Genomic DNA, 19392 nt, shown 5'->3' with positions numbered 1-19392 from the left:
CCTATTTGTACTAAAATTATTGTTATTGAAATATATTCGCCGGCTGACTATATAAGTCGAATCACGAATGATGGCGGTCCACGCCGGTCGAGTCAGCGATGGGGATTCCACTGTTTCCAGTTCATAAATGGCTCTGAGCACTATGGGACTTAACATCTGAGGTCATCAGTCCCCTAGAACTTAGAACTACTTAAACCTAACTAACCTAAGGACATCACACACATCCATGCCCGAGGCAGGATTCGAACCTGCACTGTAGCAGTCGCGCGGTTACGGACTGAAGCACCTGGAACCGCTCGGCCATACCGGCCGGCGTTTCCAGTTCGATAAACATGTCCTCCACTTGAAGAAAGCGTGTCTGTTTGAAATTAAATCTGACGCTTGCTTACATAGAATTTGTCGCTTACCAGAAACATCATCCATGACAAATAGCAACAAATGGAACTAAAATTCGCCAAGTAACTCTCTACCATCGAGCATAATCCTCGCATGGACTACAAGGTTCACAGAACAGAGCTCAGTACAGTGCTGAACGGTTCTCGTTGGTCGGAGAATGCGTGACGTAGTTGCTTAGTATGAGTCTAAACTCGACCGTCGTCGTTCATGACTCCAAATATAACGTCTGATTAGCTTCATTGTGTAACTGTTTCATAATTCTGCAGATGGGGAACCCCGACCACCCGGCCTACATGGAGAACTTCTTCCTGTCGATGGTGGCGCCGCTGGGATTCTGGGAGAGGACGGCCAACAGTGCATTCTACCTGCTGATGAGACTGGCCAACTGGTGGCTTTCGGAGCGAGTGATCGACGAGGTGGAGCGGGCCGCGCTGGGCAGCGCCGCGCCCCCCACCAGCCGTCTGGTCTACAACACCAGCCTCATGCTCCTCAACAGCCACTTCAGCCTCAACCAGCCCATACCACTCGTGCCTGCTATGATCGAGGTTGGGGGCCTCCACATACAACAGCCCAAGCCTCTGCCAAAGGTGTGTACCGCTGCCCCACCTCTAAAGTAACTGGCTGTTGTGCCAGTCATCAGTCTCAACATTGTTTTGATACATTTTTCGGTATAGCTTCCCAATTATTATCTTTATTTCAGCACAACTGGTACATCCATTACCATCAAATGATGACTTCCAAACTAATATCTAGGTCTGGCGCTGCAGTTCTTTCTTTCAACTATCCAACTCATTACAGTTTTAGCAGCCTCTTACAGTAGAAGATAAGGTGAAAAAAGGCAGTCCTAGATATGTAACATTCGTACATTTACAGTTTTAGCAGCCTCTTACAGTAGAAGATAAGGTGAAAAAAGGCAGTCCTAGATATGTAACATTCGTACATTTACGGAAAACTTCTAACTGCAACACACTTCGAAATTCTTAAGAAAACAGGGAAAAACTACAGGTAGCGAAACGTCATCTTCAACCTGCACAGAAAAGAGTCTCCAGTTATAAGAGTCGAAGTATATGAAAGGCAAGCAGCAGTTGAGAAGGCAGTGAGACACGGTTTCTGTCTTATCCAGTCTGTATAATGAACAATCTGTGAAGGAAATCAAAATGAAATTTCAGGATAAGAAGTAAAAACCTTGAGGTTTGTCGATCACACTGTAATTCCGTATGAGGAGTTGGAAGAGCAGTTCAGTGGATTAAATAACGTCTTGAAAAGAGGTTATAATATGAACACCAACAAAAGTAAAATGAGAGGAATGGGATGTCATCGAATTAAATCAGATGTGCTGATAGAATTAGATAGGACAGTGAGACACTACAGCTAATCAATGGTTATAGGCGTTTCAGGAGCAAGAAATTCCCGATGGCCGAAGTACAGAGGATATGAAATACAGACTGCCAATACTAACAAAGTCCGCAGGTCGTGGTCTCGCGGTAGCGTTCTTGTTTCCCGAGGACGGGGTCTCGGGTTCGATTCCCGGCGGGGTCAGGGATTTTCACCTGCCACGAGATGACTAGGTGTTGTTGTGTCGTCTTCATCATCATTCATCCCCATTACGGTCGGAGGAAGGCAATGGCAAACTACCTACACTAGGACCTTGCCCAGTACGGCGGTGCGGTTCTTCTGCATTGTCCCCTACGCTCTCTTACGGAGTATGGGGCTTCATCATCATCATCATCATCATCATCATCAATACTAACAACATGGTTTCTGAAAAAGGGAATTTATAACATCGTATAATAATTTAAACGCTAGGTAGTCTTTTCTCCAGGTATTGGTATGTTGTAGCACTATACAGAAGTGAAATGTGCACGAAGAAAGAAAAGCAGAAATAAGCTTTTGAAATGTGATGCCACAGATGAGTGTGGAAGACTAGACGGGTAGAGGAAAGAGCGAATAAGAAGGTACTGAATTATACTGGAAAAAAAGTAATTTGTGGCGAAGTTTGACTAAAAAAAGGACTTCGTTGATATTCTCGCCCATCAAGAAATCGTCAATTTCGTAATGAAAGGAAATCTACGTTATAAAAGTTGTAGGGTGAGACGAAGGCGTCAGTACAGTGATCTTATCAGAACTACATCGAATAAATCTTCGAACTGAAGATCACACGACAACAGGAGGTTCACGTCAGCGTACACGCCCAACTAAACTGTCTCACCGCCGTTCACGACAACAACTGCTTCTTTCTTCCCACAGTTTAAGTTTCCTGAGCTCCTCTGCTTTATATTTTTTTGTGATCTGCACTGCCCTGTTACAATAGTAACGATTCTCTTAATTCACTCGATGTCTCCTATCACGCTAACTTGATGAACATTCTCTAAACTTTGAATCATTCCTCACAAATTAAACCACTAGCGTCTCACAAGTGGTTCTTTTAACAGATGCACTGCATCTTTGCAGAAACTTTGCAACAAAACTAACTGTACCATCCTTCGTACTGGTTATAGTCATTTATCTTTCTCTTTGTTGTGGACACGGAGCTGGCGTTCAGCAGAAGAAGCGGGAATGCTGTCAATGTCGCTCTGCACTTCGTTACAACTATACAATGGTGATAATTTCCTGCCCACGACAGCACTGCCAGGGTCTGTTACGACTGCCGGTCCTCTCTGATAAATCAGTTATTTATGTTCAGAACATCTACGATTTTGAGACTCTTCCTTGTAGAAAACATAAATTTTCTTTCATTTCTTATGAACATTCACCGTCCAGTCCGCAGCTCGCGGTCTTGCGGTAGCGTTCTCGCTACCCGCGCACGGGGTCCCGGGTTCGATTCCCGGCGGGGTCAGGGATTCTCTCTGCCTGGAGATGACTGTTGTGTGTCTGTCATCATCATTCCATCATCAGTGATTCGCAAGTGGCCGAAGTGGCGTCAGCTGAAAAGGACTTAAAAAGACGGCGGCCGAACAACCCCACATGGAGTCTCCCGGCCAATAATGCCATACGATCATTTCATTTTTTTCATCCACCATCCAACGTAGTGCACTGCCTGGTATCAATCGTAAATCGTTTGAGCAAATCACACATCTTTAAAGATACTCTACATTGTGGTATTTTTTGGAAAAGTTCAAGAATTTGTACGGTTTTGAACGCTTTTCGGAAAACTAGAAAGGCGGAATCTACATGTTCACCTGCATATACTGCTTCCAAGCAGTCGTCTGCGGAAGAATAATAAAAAGAAAAAAGAAAAACGCCAAGTCTTGTCCACAGAGTGATTTTTCTCGATCCATCGATGACTCTCTGCGAGAAATATTTTTCCCTCCAGGTAAACAATAAAATCAAGCCTGTAATATAGTCTAAAATTCTACAACAGTATGTTGTTTTCAATACTCAACTGTATTTCGGTGCGAGTGTTGTTTTACCTTATTGTACGCGGAAATCACCTGTGCTCCTTTCCGGTCATACCGCTTTATTCGATAGCTGAGATATTCCTAATAAATGTGAGTTAGGTCAGAAACGAATCTAAAATGTAGTAAGGATTCCGTTAGTGTGTTTTATCTTTCTCACTTTGAGAAATATTGATTTTTTTTTTTTATAGCACCAGTGCTTCAATGTTTAAGCGTTTCATTATCGATACCATTAAGAAGTGCAGATATTAGCAGCTGGTTTGTGGTGGGTGCTATATCGCTGATGCTCTAGAAGTTTCTGAAGGCCTCGCGCCAACGGTCTGAGAGTCCCGGGCACACTGTGTGTGCTTTTAACGCGCTGGAGCGAGGCGGCCAGCGGCTGGAGGTCGAGGGTGACAGTTGGAGTGTGCTACAGTAGCGACGACAAAAGATTAATTATGAAACGTAATGAATTTGTAAGTGATAATGAGATGCATTAAAATCGTGGTCGTGAAATTGATGGGAAGTAAATTTGTGAAGCAAAAGTTTGTACGATCCTGAATTTTGAGCAGTTTGAAGATTGTGGAGCGATACATGTATGATAGTTTCTAGTAGCAGGGGATAAACTAATTTACTAGGTGATCGTGAACAGAACTTGAATACCGCAATTACTCTGGAACACTTTTGGGCGACGTAGCTAAATGATAGAAATATTCATATTTAGCAAACAATTGAAAAAACAGGATGGATGAACTGGAATTCAGAAAGACTGACGAAAGAACATGAACTTGTTACAAGGTCTGACTGTGGCACTGTCTGCGGACTCTGTTCATTTCATTTCTTACTGATGCAAGAGCTGCCGTTAATATTAATTTTTGAATTTCCTTCAATTCTCCTTGATAGATAGAGTGTAACAATCTCTGTTACCGTAACATTCGCCGACAAGTGCCATTAAACGAAAGTGGGCCCTTCCCATACTTTATTGCATACAACTTTTAACATGGCTGACGTTCGCAGCAACCGTATACACGAGTTTGAAAAATATGTATCAAAGGCTGTCTCAAAAAGTACAAAGACATCAGAAAGAAGATCCTAAACACAGGTATGGCCATATTGTTTGATAAAAAGTGTGAGGAAATGGGACTGCTACCGAGCTACATAAAATCCTTTCTTAACATCAAGCAATGTGCGAAGGAACCCAAGAAGTTCAAAACTTTAGTGCAGAAAATCATTTCAGAGAGAATTAATGCTTTACATAAAAAGAAAGAAAGTTTAAATGAAGAAGCATATCGTCTGTTTTTAGAGCTAACTAAAGTGTTCCGTTTACAATTTAATTTTCAAATAGATGAATTGTGGATCTTTATCACTGAATGGCTAAACGAGTGTAAAAATGTAATACGATCATAAATTTTTTACTAGAGTGATAAACAAAACGAAAATACAATTTACCAGAGAAGAAAGTACTCTCCTGGAGAAGGGCTTAAATATAATGTAATGCCTAATGTCTCAGAGCCAGATGTAATTGAAAATCTAGTTATAGATCTTAAGATTGGAATAGATAGTGTAAAAATCGATAGTGCTCAACAAGTCAGAGCGGCTCACGATGTTTTTAATATTATCAGTAAAAACAATTTTTCTTGTCGGATCTCTAAAAATTCAGATGTTAAATTAATGAAAAGTATCAATGCAAAGTTAAAGCACAATGACGCCATAGTTACTAAATCTGACAAAGGCAGTGCTATAATTGTCTCTAGTAAGAATGAATATATCTGCAAAATCTTAGAATTTTTCGAGGCTAATAATGTATCTGAAATAGAGGAGGACCCTACTCCCGGTCTACAAAAAGAAATTAAATCTGCTGTAAGTGAGGCTAAACATTTGCTAAAGCCCTTTCAAAAGAAACACCTGATAAACATGAACCCCCAGACACCCAAACTTCGTTCTCAATTCAAAGTACATAAAATAAATCACCCTATCCGTCCAATAGTAAACAGTATTAGTAGCGGATATCACGATTTAGCCTGGTTCCTTCACGACAAGATTAAAAAATCATACATATTTCAGAATAATTATTCAATAACGAATAGCCAATCACTGATTAATAAAATAGAAAAAAATGGAATGTAATCAGGAGACAAAGTTAATATCGTTCGACATTACTAACCTTTACACTAATGTACCGGTCCTGTATACAGTTGAAATTGTGGAGAATAACCTTCGTACCTATAAAAAAGATATAACAGACGAACAGATTCCTGATCTCATACGTTTGTTGTCACTGGTAGTAAAATATAACTACTTCGAGTTTAATGGCAAACTGTATAAACAACTTGACGGCATAGCAATGGGTAATCCGCTAGCGGAAATTTTAGCTGACATTTTCATCAAGACAAATTCTTCAGTAGGTACGACTCCACAGAATAAGGTATTTTATCCTATTCGCGATACGTAGATGACGTTCTGATTATATACAATGGCACTAATGAAAGCGTAGATCAACTGTTCAATTTGTTCAATAACCTCCATGAAAAAATTAGTTTCACGTGTGAGTTACAAAATGAACGCCGCGAATTAAATTTCCTAGATCTGAAGTTGGCGATAATAGAGAATAAAATAATTTTTGACATTTTTAGAAAACCCACTACTACTGATCATACCGTACCTGCAGACTCGACACACTCTCAATCTCATAAGAAAGCTTTCTTTCATTCAGTAATTCACCGTGCCGTGGTTACTCCCTTATCACCATAAAAACTGCAGAAAGAAATTGATGTAATTAAGACAATCGCATTTAATAACGGCTATGAACCCTCACTAGTGGAAAACATCCCTAAATAAAAATCGAAAGAAGGAGTCACCACTTTAGGTACTGGTCAAACTAATAATAATGATAAAAAGTACATCTCAATACCCTTTTTAGGTAACATATCATATAGGATTCAGCGTCTGTTAACTAAAAAATACGGCTGCAAGGTTGCTTTCTCCACACATAATAATTTCCAAAAAATTTAATTCATATTCTAAAAGCTTCAAACGAACCTTTACGTGGCTCAGGGGTGTATAAAATTTCCTGTAATACATGTCCAGCATTTTATATTGGACAGACAGGCAAACCTTTCAACCTAAGATACAAAGAAATTCTTTTAGGCAAAAAAGGCACTAATGTGCACAATTCAACATTTGCAGAACATCTTTTCATAACAGGGCATAACCCTAAAGAATTAAAGGAAATGACAATTCTGCATAGAGAAAAGAAAGGGAGAAAACTTGATGTTTAGGAAAAACTTGAAATTTTCAGCCACACACCAAATAAAGATGACATGTTGAATGAACAAGTACAGTTGAAAAATAGAAATTTCTTTAATGCTTTTAAACCAGTGCTCTCAGTTGTATGATACTTATATTCCAGGTTCTCTCCTCCTTTTCAGAAACGTTATTTTACCTCTTATAAGTTACGCTCATTACCAGATGACCTCTGTACCCTAGTTATGCAAGCTTTCTTTTCAAATTTTGTGTCATATAATGAACTGTTGTTCTTCATTACGTATGTAATTCCAGTCGTATTTAACTCTGGTTCTGCCTGTGCTACGTAAAACATAGCGAACTTTGTACTATTTTATCCCATTTGAAGCTCATTTATAAATGTTACTCAATTTATAAAATTAATTTTGTTCAAAGCTATATTGGCTATACGTGTGATTTACTTCAGGAAATGTGTAATACACAAAATTGTTTTGCTCACGTTACTAGTGGCCCGCTTGTGGCGCGCCCCACATTGCGTTTACTTGGCAGCGTGACTAGTAGCCACACAGTCAGTCTCCTCACACCACACCGGTGCTACTTCTGTTTTAATGTTTGACCTTTTGAAGAACATTATGTTTTATATTTTAATGTATGACTTGAGCAACTCAGCTCTTTAATCATTGTACATCTTTGACGATATGTTCTTCATGTAAGTACTATTTGTTTTTCACTCGTTTATATTAATATAACTTCTATTAGATAACAATTTAATCTGACATATTCATTTTAGGTAATTACCTTACCTTCTGATCAAGTCACCCTTAGAGGTGACGAAATCTGGTCATGGTATACAGAAAACCTATGCAACTGGTTGGCTGATTTTTTTTACATATTTTTCATATTTTATTGCATTTAAAGTAAGTATTTATGTAGAACTCGCTGAATCAAGTCATCTAGCTTTAACCATTAATAACTTATGTTTGTCAAATTTGTACCAATTCCTGATATACACATCACACCTACTCTCCTACTTCTTCGGATGAGAATTTTGCATTTGGCGACGGTTGTTGTAATAGAATGTAGCATATTACTGTGATCTTCAATTCAAAAAATGATTTGTTACAGTTGAGTGCCAACCTCTTTATACATGCATAACTAATGCAACCTATCTCTGTTTGGACCTGCTTACTTTATCCGTCCCTTCGTCTGGCTGTTAATTTTTATGTCTCATACTCTCCTCCGCGACCAAACTGACGACTCCTCGACATCTTTAGATGTGTCCTATCACCCAGTCCATACTTTTAGTGACGTTGTGCCATAAATACGTTTTTTCCCCATTTCTATTCAGTATTTCTTCATTCTTTATGCGATCTACCCGTATAATTTCTAGCATTACGTGTGACAGTTAATTTGAGAAACTTCTGCTGTATTCTTGTCTGCACTGTTTACTGTCCACGTTTCACTTTCATGCAAGATAAAATCCACAAAAATACTTCCATAGAACACGTCCTCACACGTCCTCACTCACAACATAGCTGTTGTTTCCAGAAAATCAGTTTTTAGAATCTCTCTACTTCTGCCATCGTCAGCTACCTAACAAAATTCCAAAACTCTACTATTACTTTCAGTGTCCCACTTCCTAATCTAATTTCCTCTGCACCAACTGATTTAATAAAGTAATATAAGATTTTTTGAAGACCCGATCCATCCTCTTACACTGATATTACAAGTCTTTTTCCACCCCTGACAAAATTACAGTATCATTCGGAAAACTGGAGGTTTCAATTTTTTTCCTTTTCCATTTCCAAATTTACAAATTTTCCTTTACTGCTTGCTGAAGGTACATGTTCAATTACATGGGCTTCCACCCAGTCTTACTCCTTTAGCAGAATCTGTCCCTTGACTCTTAGAATGGCTGTCTGCAGTGTAATGTGTCACTGACACGTAACGGATTCCCGAAATTTTCGCCACCTCAGTCCCAGATAAACTGAAAGTTTTACCTTTAATTATCATTACTATTGAGAGAAACACTACTTGATGAAATATCCTTGTATCCTCATTATCTGATAATTTAATTAGTGCGGACAGTTCCTCACAGTGTTGAGACTATTGTTCGTACTGGTGACAGGAGCTGCAGGAGTTTTTCGACTCGAGCGAGCAGGGCGTGGTGTACTTCAGCATGGGCACGCTGCTGCGCGTCGACGCCCTGCCCCAGGAGCAGCTGCGCGGAATACTGCGGGCGTTCGCGTCGCTGCCGCAGAAGGTGCTCTGGAAGGCCGACCACACGCTGCTGCCGCCGCTGCCCCCCAACGTCCACACTTCCGACTGGGTGCCGCAAAACGACGTCCTCAGTGAGTCGGCACCGCTATACCGCTTTTCAGACTGACGGTCTGCCTATAGTCTGTTAGACGCTAACCTGGGGCACACCAGTGTCTCCACGCGCCCGTCAACCAGGACCCAGGCAGATGCAGGTAGCACAGGCTACGCGCGAAGCAGTCATACTGCACACTTTCTGCAAATGTGCGAGTCATCTGCCACTTCTGCCAACCAGCATGGGTCGGAGCTGTACTACCACGTAGGCTGAGGCCTGCCTGCCCGACTACCTGAACATTTGCTGTTCGCCCACCCTCTCCTCCCATACCCAAAGATGTCTAGGAACTGTAAGCGTGCACTGTAGCTGGAGCATACTCGTCTATATGGATGTTTGTGTACACCAATCAGCCAGAAAATTATGACCACCTACCTAACAGCCGGAATGTCCACCATTGACAATGATAGCTGCAGCGACGCGTCGTGGGATGGAAACTGTGAGGCCTCGGTAGGTTGCTGGACGGAGTTGCCACCACATGAGCAACTCACCTAATTCCCGTGCATTCCGGGGAGGGGGTTGATGTGCTCTGACGCCAACCTTAATCACATCCCAGATGTGTTCGATCAGGCTCACATCTATTGAGTTGAGAGGCGAGCACATCAATTGGAACTCGCCTCTGTGTTTCCTGAACCAATCCATCACACTCCCGCCCCTGTGACATGGCGCTTTACCTTGTTGATAAATTCCACTGCCGTCGGGAACATGATAGTCATGAAGACGTTAAAGTAACCTCTGGCGTGCCACAGGGGACTGTTATGGGACCATTGCTTTTCACAATATATATAAATGACCTAGTAGATAGTGTCGGAAGTTCCATGCGGCTTTTCGCGGATGATGCTGTAGTATACAGAGAAGTTGCAGCATTAGAAAATTGTAGCGAAATGCAGGAAGATCTGCAGCGGATAGGCACTTGGTGCAGGGAGTGGCAACTGACCCTTAACATAGACAAATGTAATGTATTGCGAATACATAGAAAGAAGGATCCTTTATTGTATGATTATATGATAGCGGAACAAACACTGGTAGCAGTTACTTCTGTAAAATATCTGGGAGTATGCGTACGGAACGATTTGAAGTGGAATGATCATATAAAATTAATTGTTGGTAAGGCGGGTACCAGGTTGAGATTCATTGGGAGAGTCCTTAGAAAATTTAGTCCATCAACAAAGGAGGTGGCTTACAAAACACTTGTTCGACCTATACTTGGGTATTGCTCATCAGTGTGGGATCCGTACCAGATCGGGTTGACGGAGGAGGTAGAGAAGATCCAAAGAAGAGCGGCGCGTTTCGTCACAGGGTTATTTGGTAACCGTGATAGCGTTACGGAGATGTTTAACAAACTCAAGTGGCAGACTCTGCAAGAGAGGCGCTCTGCATCGCGGTGTAGCTTGCTCGCCAGGTTTCGAGAGGGTGCGTTTCTGGATGAGGTATCGAATATATTGCTTCCCCCTACTTCTACCTCCCGAGGAGATCACGAATGTAAAATTAGAGAGATTAGAGCGCGCACGGAGGCTTTCAGACAGTCGTTCTTCCCGCGAACCATACGCGACTGGAACAGGAAAGGGAGGTAATGACAGTGGCACGTAAAGTGGCCTCCGCCACACACCGTTTGGTGGCTTGCGGAGTATAAATGTAGATGTAGATGTAGATGTAGATGCAGAAGAAGTGAACGTGGTCTGCAACCAGTATACGATACTCCTTGCCCACCACGATGCCTTGCACTAGCTTCGGTAGACCATTCATACCCATGGATGCCCACTTGAACGCTCTCCACAGCATAATGGAGCTGCTGCCAGCTTGTCTCAGTCCTGCAGTACGGATGTCAAGTAGCCGTTCCCCCGGAAGACGACGAATTCGCCCCCTCCCATCGGCATAATGAAGAAGGTATCGCGATACATGAGACCATGCAACGCTCGTCCACTGCACCAACTCCCAGAGCGATGGTCACATGCCCATCTCGTAGTTGCCGATGTCGTTGTATTAACATTGGCATATGCATGGGTCGTCAGCCATACAGGACCATCGTTACGAGTCTTCGGTTCACTGTGGGTTCGGACACACTTGTGCTCTGCCCAACATTACAGCCTGATGTTAGTTCTGCCACATCTCGTCGCCTGTTTTGTTTTACCGTTCCGCCCATCCTATAAGTCCGACTCTTGTAATGAGGGGTGGCCGCCCAACACCACGACGTCTGGACGTGGCTTCATCTCGGTTTCGGCACGTGTTGAAGACACTCACCACAACACTCCTCGAACTCCCGACAGGTCATGCAGTTTCCGAAATGCTCGTGCCGAGCGTCCGGATCGCAATATGCCCTCGGTCAAACTCGGTCAAACTCAGATAGATGGAGTGTCTTCCCCATCCTGAACACGGATTGCGCGCTCACTGATACTACATGCACAGTGAGTGTGTCTGACTAGCAGTCATTCCTCGCCACGCTGATATAGCCTGGATGTGTTTATGCCGATTGTAGGTCAGTGGCCATAATGTTCTGGTTGATCAGTGCTTATGTTTTCTGGCATAGCTCTAGAACATCAGCGGAAATGTAGAAAAGAGTATTTGGTGCGTATACGGTTTAGAAACTGAAAAACGTGATGTTGGGGTAACACACGCCTAGCATTCTCAGAGGTGTGGTGAAAGTGACATGTTGTTGTTGTTGTTGTTGTGGTCTTCAGTCCTGAGACTGGTTTGATGCAGCTCTCCATGCTACTCTATCCTGCGCAAGCTTCTTCATCTCCCAGTACTTACTGCAACCTACATCCTTCTGAATCTGTTTAGTGTATTCATCTCTTGGTCTCCCTCTACGATTTTTACCCTCCACTCTGCCCTCCAATACTAAATTGGTGATCCCTTGATGCCTCAGAACATGTCCTACCAACCGAGCACGTCTTCTAGTCAAGTTGTGCCACACACTTCTCTTCTCCCCAATCCTATTCAATACTTCCTCATTAGTTATGTGATCTACCCATCTAATCTTCAGCATTCTTCTGTAGCACCACATTTCGAAAGCTTCTATTCTCTTATTGTCTAAACTATTTACCGTCCATGTTTCACTTCCATACGTGGCTACACTCCATACAAATACTTTCAGAAATGACTTCTGACACTTAAACCTATACTCGATGTTAACAAATTTCTCTTCTTCAGAAACGCTTTCCTCGCCATTGCCAGTCTACATTTTATATCCTCTCTACTTCGACCATCATCAGTTATTTTGCTCCCCAAATAGCAAAACTCCTTTACTACTTTAAGTGTCTCATTTCCTAATCTAATTCCCTCAGCATCACCCGACTTAATTCGACTACATTCCATTATCCTCGTTTTGCTTTTGTTGATGTTCATCTTATATCCTCCTTTCAAGACGCTATCCATTCCGTTCAACTGCTCTTCCAAGTGACATGTACAATTCATAGAAAACAAGTAGTATTAGCGTGACATTACTAGTCTCAAGTATGGGACACTGTAAGAGTGGGGGGGGGGGGGGGGGGGGGGAGGGAATTGGGAATTGACAGACGAAGTAGAGAAGATAAGAAGAACAGTTCGGCATTCGTAACGGATTCATATCAGTAAACACAAAAGCGCCTCGAAGATTCTCATGGAACTTCTGTGGCAGACGCTTCAAGGGTGGCATTGAGCGTCACGGGATGCTAACTATTAAAATTTCGAGAGCCTAGATTCCTAGCAGTTTATTGCTTCCTCCTATGTATGTCTCGTGAAAAATCGTTTAGGGTAAATCTGAGAGATTAAAACTCGTAGCGAGTTTTGTTAACAGGTTTTCATACCGCGCATCGTTTGTGACTGTGACAGTGGTGGTCTGTCAAACGCCGTAAGTGACGTGCGAAGTATGCACGTAAATGTGGAACCCATAGTTACCTAGATTTATAGGCTCATTAGTTATGATAGTAACAGGTGAAACGTAGAGCACTGCTCTAAAAGAACGTGGAAAATTTTCATCCAAAATTAGATCTTACTATATGAAAAAAAAAAAAAAAAAAAAATGCTTTAGTCGTAACTCACCACGAGCACCTATGCAGTTGTGGTAATGATGTGAAGGGGTAACTGCTAAAAGTAGGCAAAAAGGAATGATATTACAGTATGATCTAGTACCTTTCTTAGATGTTATTTACATGTACTAATGTACAATTGCAAAGTTTTGGCGAGACGAAGTTCCATAGTAAAACAATTCACAGTTCTACTTTAAACAAGAGAGAATATGATGTTCATTGTCAAGGATATTTATGATATTAAAATCATGTGAAGAAACTAACTATAGATAGACAGGTATCATTACTATTCTTGTGTAACAGAAGATTCGTGCAAATAAGTAACAGGGTAATGCCAGTCAGCTGGTGTCACATACCTTCGACCAAGAGGAGAAAGCGAAGCAATACAGGCATATAAGATGCAATATGTTCAAGTCAAGATAGTAGTTCTTTGAAAGCCTTTGATGCGTATCCATACTCTGCAAACCACTCTGAAGTGCATGGCAGAGGATACATTCCACTTCACCAATTCTTAGGGTATCTTCTCGTTCCATTCACGTATAGAGCGTGGAAACAATGAGTGGCTGAATGCCTCTGTGCGTGCTGTAAGTAATCTAGTCTTGTCCTCATGATCCCTATGGAAGCCATACGTAACGGACTGAAGTATATTCCTAGAGTCATCTTTTAAAACTGTTTCGTGAAACTTAGTTAGCAGACTTTCTTGAGATAGTTTACGACAGTCTTCAAGCGTCTGTTCAGTTTCTTCAGCATTTCTGTACACTCCCCCAAAGGTCAAACAAATATGTGGCCATTTGTACTGCCCTCCCTGTATACATTTAGGAAAAGGAAGAATGTGTTTAACGTCCCGTTGGAATCTAGGTCACTACAGACGGAGCACAAGCTCGGATTGTATCAAGAATGGGGAAGGAAATCGATCGTGCCCTTTCAAAGGAATCGTCCCGACAACCATCTGTAGAACCTAGGACTGGATGGCCGGACTCGAGTTTCAAATGGTGTCCTCTCGAATGCTAGTCCACCGTGCTAACCACTGGAATACGTTCAATATCCCATCTTAATCCTATGTAGGACAGGTTCCACATCCTTGAGCAGTATTCTAAGATGAGTTGCACGAGTGATTTATAACCAATCTCCTTTGTAGGCTGATTGCATTTCCCCAGTATTCTGGAAATAAACCAAAGTCTGCTATCTGCTTTAGCCACGACTGCGTCTATCTGATCGATCCTTTTCATGACCTTACTAAGTGTTACATCCAGCTATTTGTATGAGTTGACCGATTCCAGCGACGATCTATTTACATTATAGTCACAGAATACAACGGTTGTTCATTTTGTGAAGTGAATACTTTTAATTTTCGTAACATATAAAGCAACTTCCTTTCTTTGCACCACTTTGAAATCTTATCAATATTTGATTGAATATTCGTCCAGTTTCTTTCAGACTGTACTTCAATGCAGATTGCTGTTTCATCTAAATTAAGTCCGAGGTTACTACTAATATTGTCAAGAAGGTCATTTATTTTTAAACATGGATAGCAAGGGACCCAACGTACTTCCCTAGTGTACACTCGAAGATAGTTCTACATCCATCGATGACTCTCCACTCGAGATAACATGCCGTGCTCTCCCTACAAAAAAGAAGAAAAAAAAGTCCTGAATCCACTAGGACATCAAACAATCTCGCTTGATACCTCATACATCGTGCGTTGATAATAAGTGTAGGTTTCCGGAAACCAGCATATTGTAATACAAATAGATTTTGAGTATATTTTTTACCTCCCCTGGACAGGAAAGGAAAAGTAAAAAAAAAAAAAAAAAAGACCTATTTGCCACCGCCACTTGTGTTCTGTGGGAAAAAAAACAGAATTGCAGCTCTTCAAGCGTTAGCACCTATCTATGCCTATCCCAAAACAACTAACCTATTACTAAAAGTGGTCCCGGCGGAGGTTCGAGTCCTCCCTCGTGCATGGGTGTGTGTGTTTGTCCTTAGGATAATTTAGGTTAAGTAGTGTGTAAGCTTAGGGACTGATGACCTTATCAGTTAAGTCCCGTAAGATTTCACACACATTTGAACATTTTAAACTAAAAGTGGGTAGGAAAGGAAGAAAGTAGGGGAAGACAACACACAGTGGAGTGATGAAAATGAAAGAAGTTGCGTAGAGTTTCTTTTTATGTACCAGAACTCCGCCTTCCGTTGGTGGAACATCCAAATGTGTCTTCTAGAAATTTTTATGGAGATTACATCTGTAGTTAGTTCAGAGCATCATTTCAGCAAAATAAGCATCAGAATCACGAGTCTTGGACGATTCATCTGGAAGGCGGTTCAAGAACATTGCTCCATAGAAATTTGAAAACCTGCGAACAAGTGCGCAATGCCGATCATTAAGGTACGTCCAGTGACCCAATTCCAGTTTCTCGTTGGGGCCAAAACGGTAGCGCACCCTGTGGCGGCGTATCCAATTCACAGCGGACGTCTCCTCCAAACGATCAGGGCTGGCTGGCTTCGTTGACCACTGAACGTCTTCTCCAAACGATCAGGGCTGGCTGGCTTCGTTGACCACTGGTTTAGACTCCTTGACACTGTACAGCGTGCGCGATACATGAATATCAACCACGCTTCTCGTATCCTTCACATGGCAAAAGCGTTTCCGGTCCGGGTTACTTCCGATCGTAGTATGTTGATGGCGACGGGTTCCTTTGCCTGTACAGGGATGGTATTCAGAGTTCAGTATGCCTCCCTTGCTGTCGCACGGGAGCATGTGGGGTTGGGTTTGTCCATGTGGTGGACATCCCAACTGAAAGTCGGGCGCCGTTGCCCGACGAGCCTCACTGGGCTTTTCCATGAATCTGCGCCAGTCACCATGTCAGCCCCAGTCACGTTATCAGACATTCTACCCCTCTTTTATCACCTTCGGAATTTCTTTCTGGAATTAAGTCACATCCTCTACTCCTTATCAGTTTCACGGATATTCAGGATAGACACTGTACACGATGTATCAGCCCCCTGTCCCATCGAACACAAATTTCCCCCATCATATGGCGTCGAGTGTGGAAAGCAGTTTAGGCTTTCTCGAAAGTAGCGTCCATCGTTTGCACCGCCTCAGCTGTTAGTTTTCGTTGCAGGCTAATGAATCACGTCCGAGTATAAAAGCGTCTGGAAAGCGATTTGAGCAGGTGTCTGTCGAGGAAGGAAAGCCAAGAGACGCTGCGCGCGCCTCCAGGCGTCAGACAATGGACCACATGAGAGTCGGAAGGGGTAAGTGTCGTCTACTCCACAGCGAGGCGGATGAGGTGCAAACGAAACTGGTTGACCTTGTTATCATTGACAGTGATATACAAGGCGAAATGGACTCTGCTGCCGAGATAGCCTGCACCGCTTTTCATACACGACGCCGTATGATAGGGAGAAAAATGTGTTCGATGCGTCAGGAGGGGGGGGGGGGGGGGAGGGGGCGATGCATTTTTAATGCGTCGTGCACAGTCTTTGTCCAGAGTATCCGTGAAAGCGGTAAGGAGTGGAAAGTGATAAATGAGGGGTGGAATATCTGATAACGTGACTGGGACTGACATGAAGACTGGCGCATATTCATGGAAAAGCAGCCCAGTGAAGCTCGTAGGGCAACAACGCCGGACTTTCAGTTGGTATGTAACAAAAAGTGCAGTAACTCTGTCCGACATTTGGAATAAGCCAACCCCACCACGCTCCCATGGGAGAGCAAGGGAGGCATGCTGAACTCTTAACAACATCCCGGTACATGCAAAAGAACCCACTGCCATCAACATACGACGATTGAGGGTATTCAGGACCGGAAATACTTGTGCTACGTGAGGGATACAGGGGCGCGGTTGACATTCACGTATCACCCACGCTGTACAATGTCAGCGAGTCTAAGCCAGCCCTGATCATATGGAGGAGACGTCTGCTGTTTGTTTTCGCCGAACGACGAAGATCATTCGTAAAATCGATGTCCAAGCAGCGGGCGGTGGTGGCCACGCTTACAGGAGTGATACATCTCTCTGGTAGGCCCTCACCAATGAGCAGAACATGCGATTTGGAAACGTTAAAGAGCACTTTAAAGAGCTCGAATTAATTAAATTAGAAATTTCCGAGATATAATCTGAATCTAGACCATATTCCATACATCGAATGATATTCTTGCGTAGGATCAACAGTATCATCTCATTCAAGTCAAATTTTACTGATATTGCGGTTGTTTTTCCAAACGCCACCATCGTTGTCATTTCAGTCAGATGAATGATCTATATACTTAATCTGCATGCCCAAAGAAATTTCAGTCTATGGTGGACGCCCATTTACATTACACTTCATTGAATTGTACAGAAAATCATCCTTCAATCTAAATTACGACCGTCTTAACTAGCAATCTGGTTACGGATCATGTAGTCATTATCATATCACATTTGGTAATAGCATACACTGTCCGTTTTTTGGAATGAAATACATGACTGACTCTGCCTATCAGGGATCCGACAGTTCGTTTGTGGGTTTGTGGAGGTATGTGGCATTAGATGTCAACAAACAGGTCATGGAATTCGCGTTAATTACGGGCCACTGATTTCCGTAGGTGATGATAGCGCCCGATAGCGACGCAGATGAGTTCGACATAGTCTACATCAGGCAAATTTGGTCGCCGAGACATCAACGTGAGCTCACTATAATGCTGTTCAAGCCACTGTAGTACGATTCTGTCTCCGAGACACCGACAATTATACTGCTGAAAGATGACACAGCCGTCGGGGAAGACATCAAGCATGAAGGTAAACAGGTGGTTCGCAGCTGTCAGAGTGTCTTCCGTAGCTCCCGCAGGTCCCATGCAAACGCAGGAGGACATCTCCCACAGCATAATATTGTCCCACCAGCCTGCGTCTGTGCCGCGCTACGGGTTTAGAGTCGCCGTTCACCTCGATGACGGCCTTTGTGGAGACGACCATCAACTTAGTGTAGCATTAATGCGATTCGCACGAAGGGCCGGTACGTTTCCATTGACCTACAGTTGAATCCCGATGAACCCGTGCCCACTGCAATCGTAATTGACGATGTCGTTGCATCAACATATGCAAACGTAAGGGTGGTCTGCTGCACCATGTTCAACAATGTACTGTGAACAGTTTGGTCCATACTTGTGCGTGCACCAGCACTGTGCACTTTAGGCAGAGATGCCACAGATCACCATCTGTTCTACTTTACAGAGAAGACAAGCCTGCGAGCCCCATGTTCTGTGAAGATTCGTGGGCGTCCAACCAACCATTTAGCAACTAGTGGTAGCTTCACTGTCTTTCTACCTCTTCCCGTAGATGCTCACGACAGTAGCAAATGAACATTCGACCAGGTTCGGCGTTTTAGAGATACTCGTTCACAGGCTCTGCGTAACAATAATCTGTCCTTTGTCAAAGTCGCTTAGTGGATTTTCCAATTTCCAGGCAATAACTTCGCTAGGGGGATCTCCCGTCAGTGTCTGCTCCGCGTACATACTTTTGTTACCACCTCATTTGCCCGATACGCTACCAGGCTGCATCCAACGTCGCGGTCGGCACTGGCCATAATGTTTTAGCTGATCAGTGTATGTGGCACAGGTATCTGGCCTGAAGATCTCCTTAAGACCATAATGGTTTCTTTACCAAAGAAACGCAATGCCAGTCAACGAAAAGATTATAAGACAATTGGTTTTATACGCCATGTCAATAAGGCTGTGACCAGAACAGTGCTGAGGAGCACAGAAAGGAATTTAGAGGAGAATAATGGAGAAGAGGGGTTAGGATTTAGAAAACTAAGAGGGACCAGAGATGCAATTCGGTGTATAAGGATGATGGGAGAAAGGTTTTCGAAAGTGAACAGAGAAAATGTGTTTGTTTTGTCAGCTGGGAAAAATCGTTTGGCAGAATTTACCGGTATATGCTGTTGAAGATTCTGAAGGATACTTGTATAGACTGGAAGGATAGAACGTTAATAAAGTAACTCTATATGGGGCAGAAAGCAGTGGTTCGAG

General features: G+C 42.8%; 1 protein-coding gene across 1 annotated transcript in view; it reads left to right on the top strand.

Annotated features, from left to right (window-relative positions):
- The window catches only part of LOC126484203 (UDP-glucosyltransferase 2-like), a 61398-nt gene that overhangs the window by 20670 nt on the left and 21336 nt on the right, over nt 1–19392 (top strand). Inside the window, exons 4-5 of the mRNA XM_050107616.1 lie at nt 663–983; nt 9142–9364. Of these exons, the coding sequence (XP_049963573.1) occupies nt 663–983; nt 9142–9364 (544 nt within the window). The remainder of the gene's footprint in view (nt 1–662; nt 984–9141; nt 9365–19392) is intronic.

This window comes from Schistocerca serialis, chromosome 6 (genome assembly GCF_023864345.2).
Source record: "Schistocerca serialis cubense isolate TAMUIC-IGC-003099 chromosome 6, iqSchSeri2.2, whole genome shotgun sequence".
Lineage (NCBI taxonomy): Eukaryota > Metazoa > Arthropoda > Insecta > Orthoptera > Acrididae > Schistocerca > Schistocerca serialis.
The sequence above is the reverse complement of the archived record's forward strand: the minus strand, read 5'-3'. Positions and strand labels throughout refer to the sequence as shown.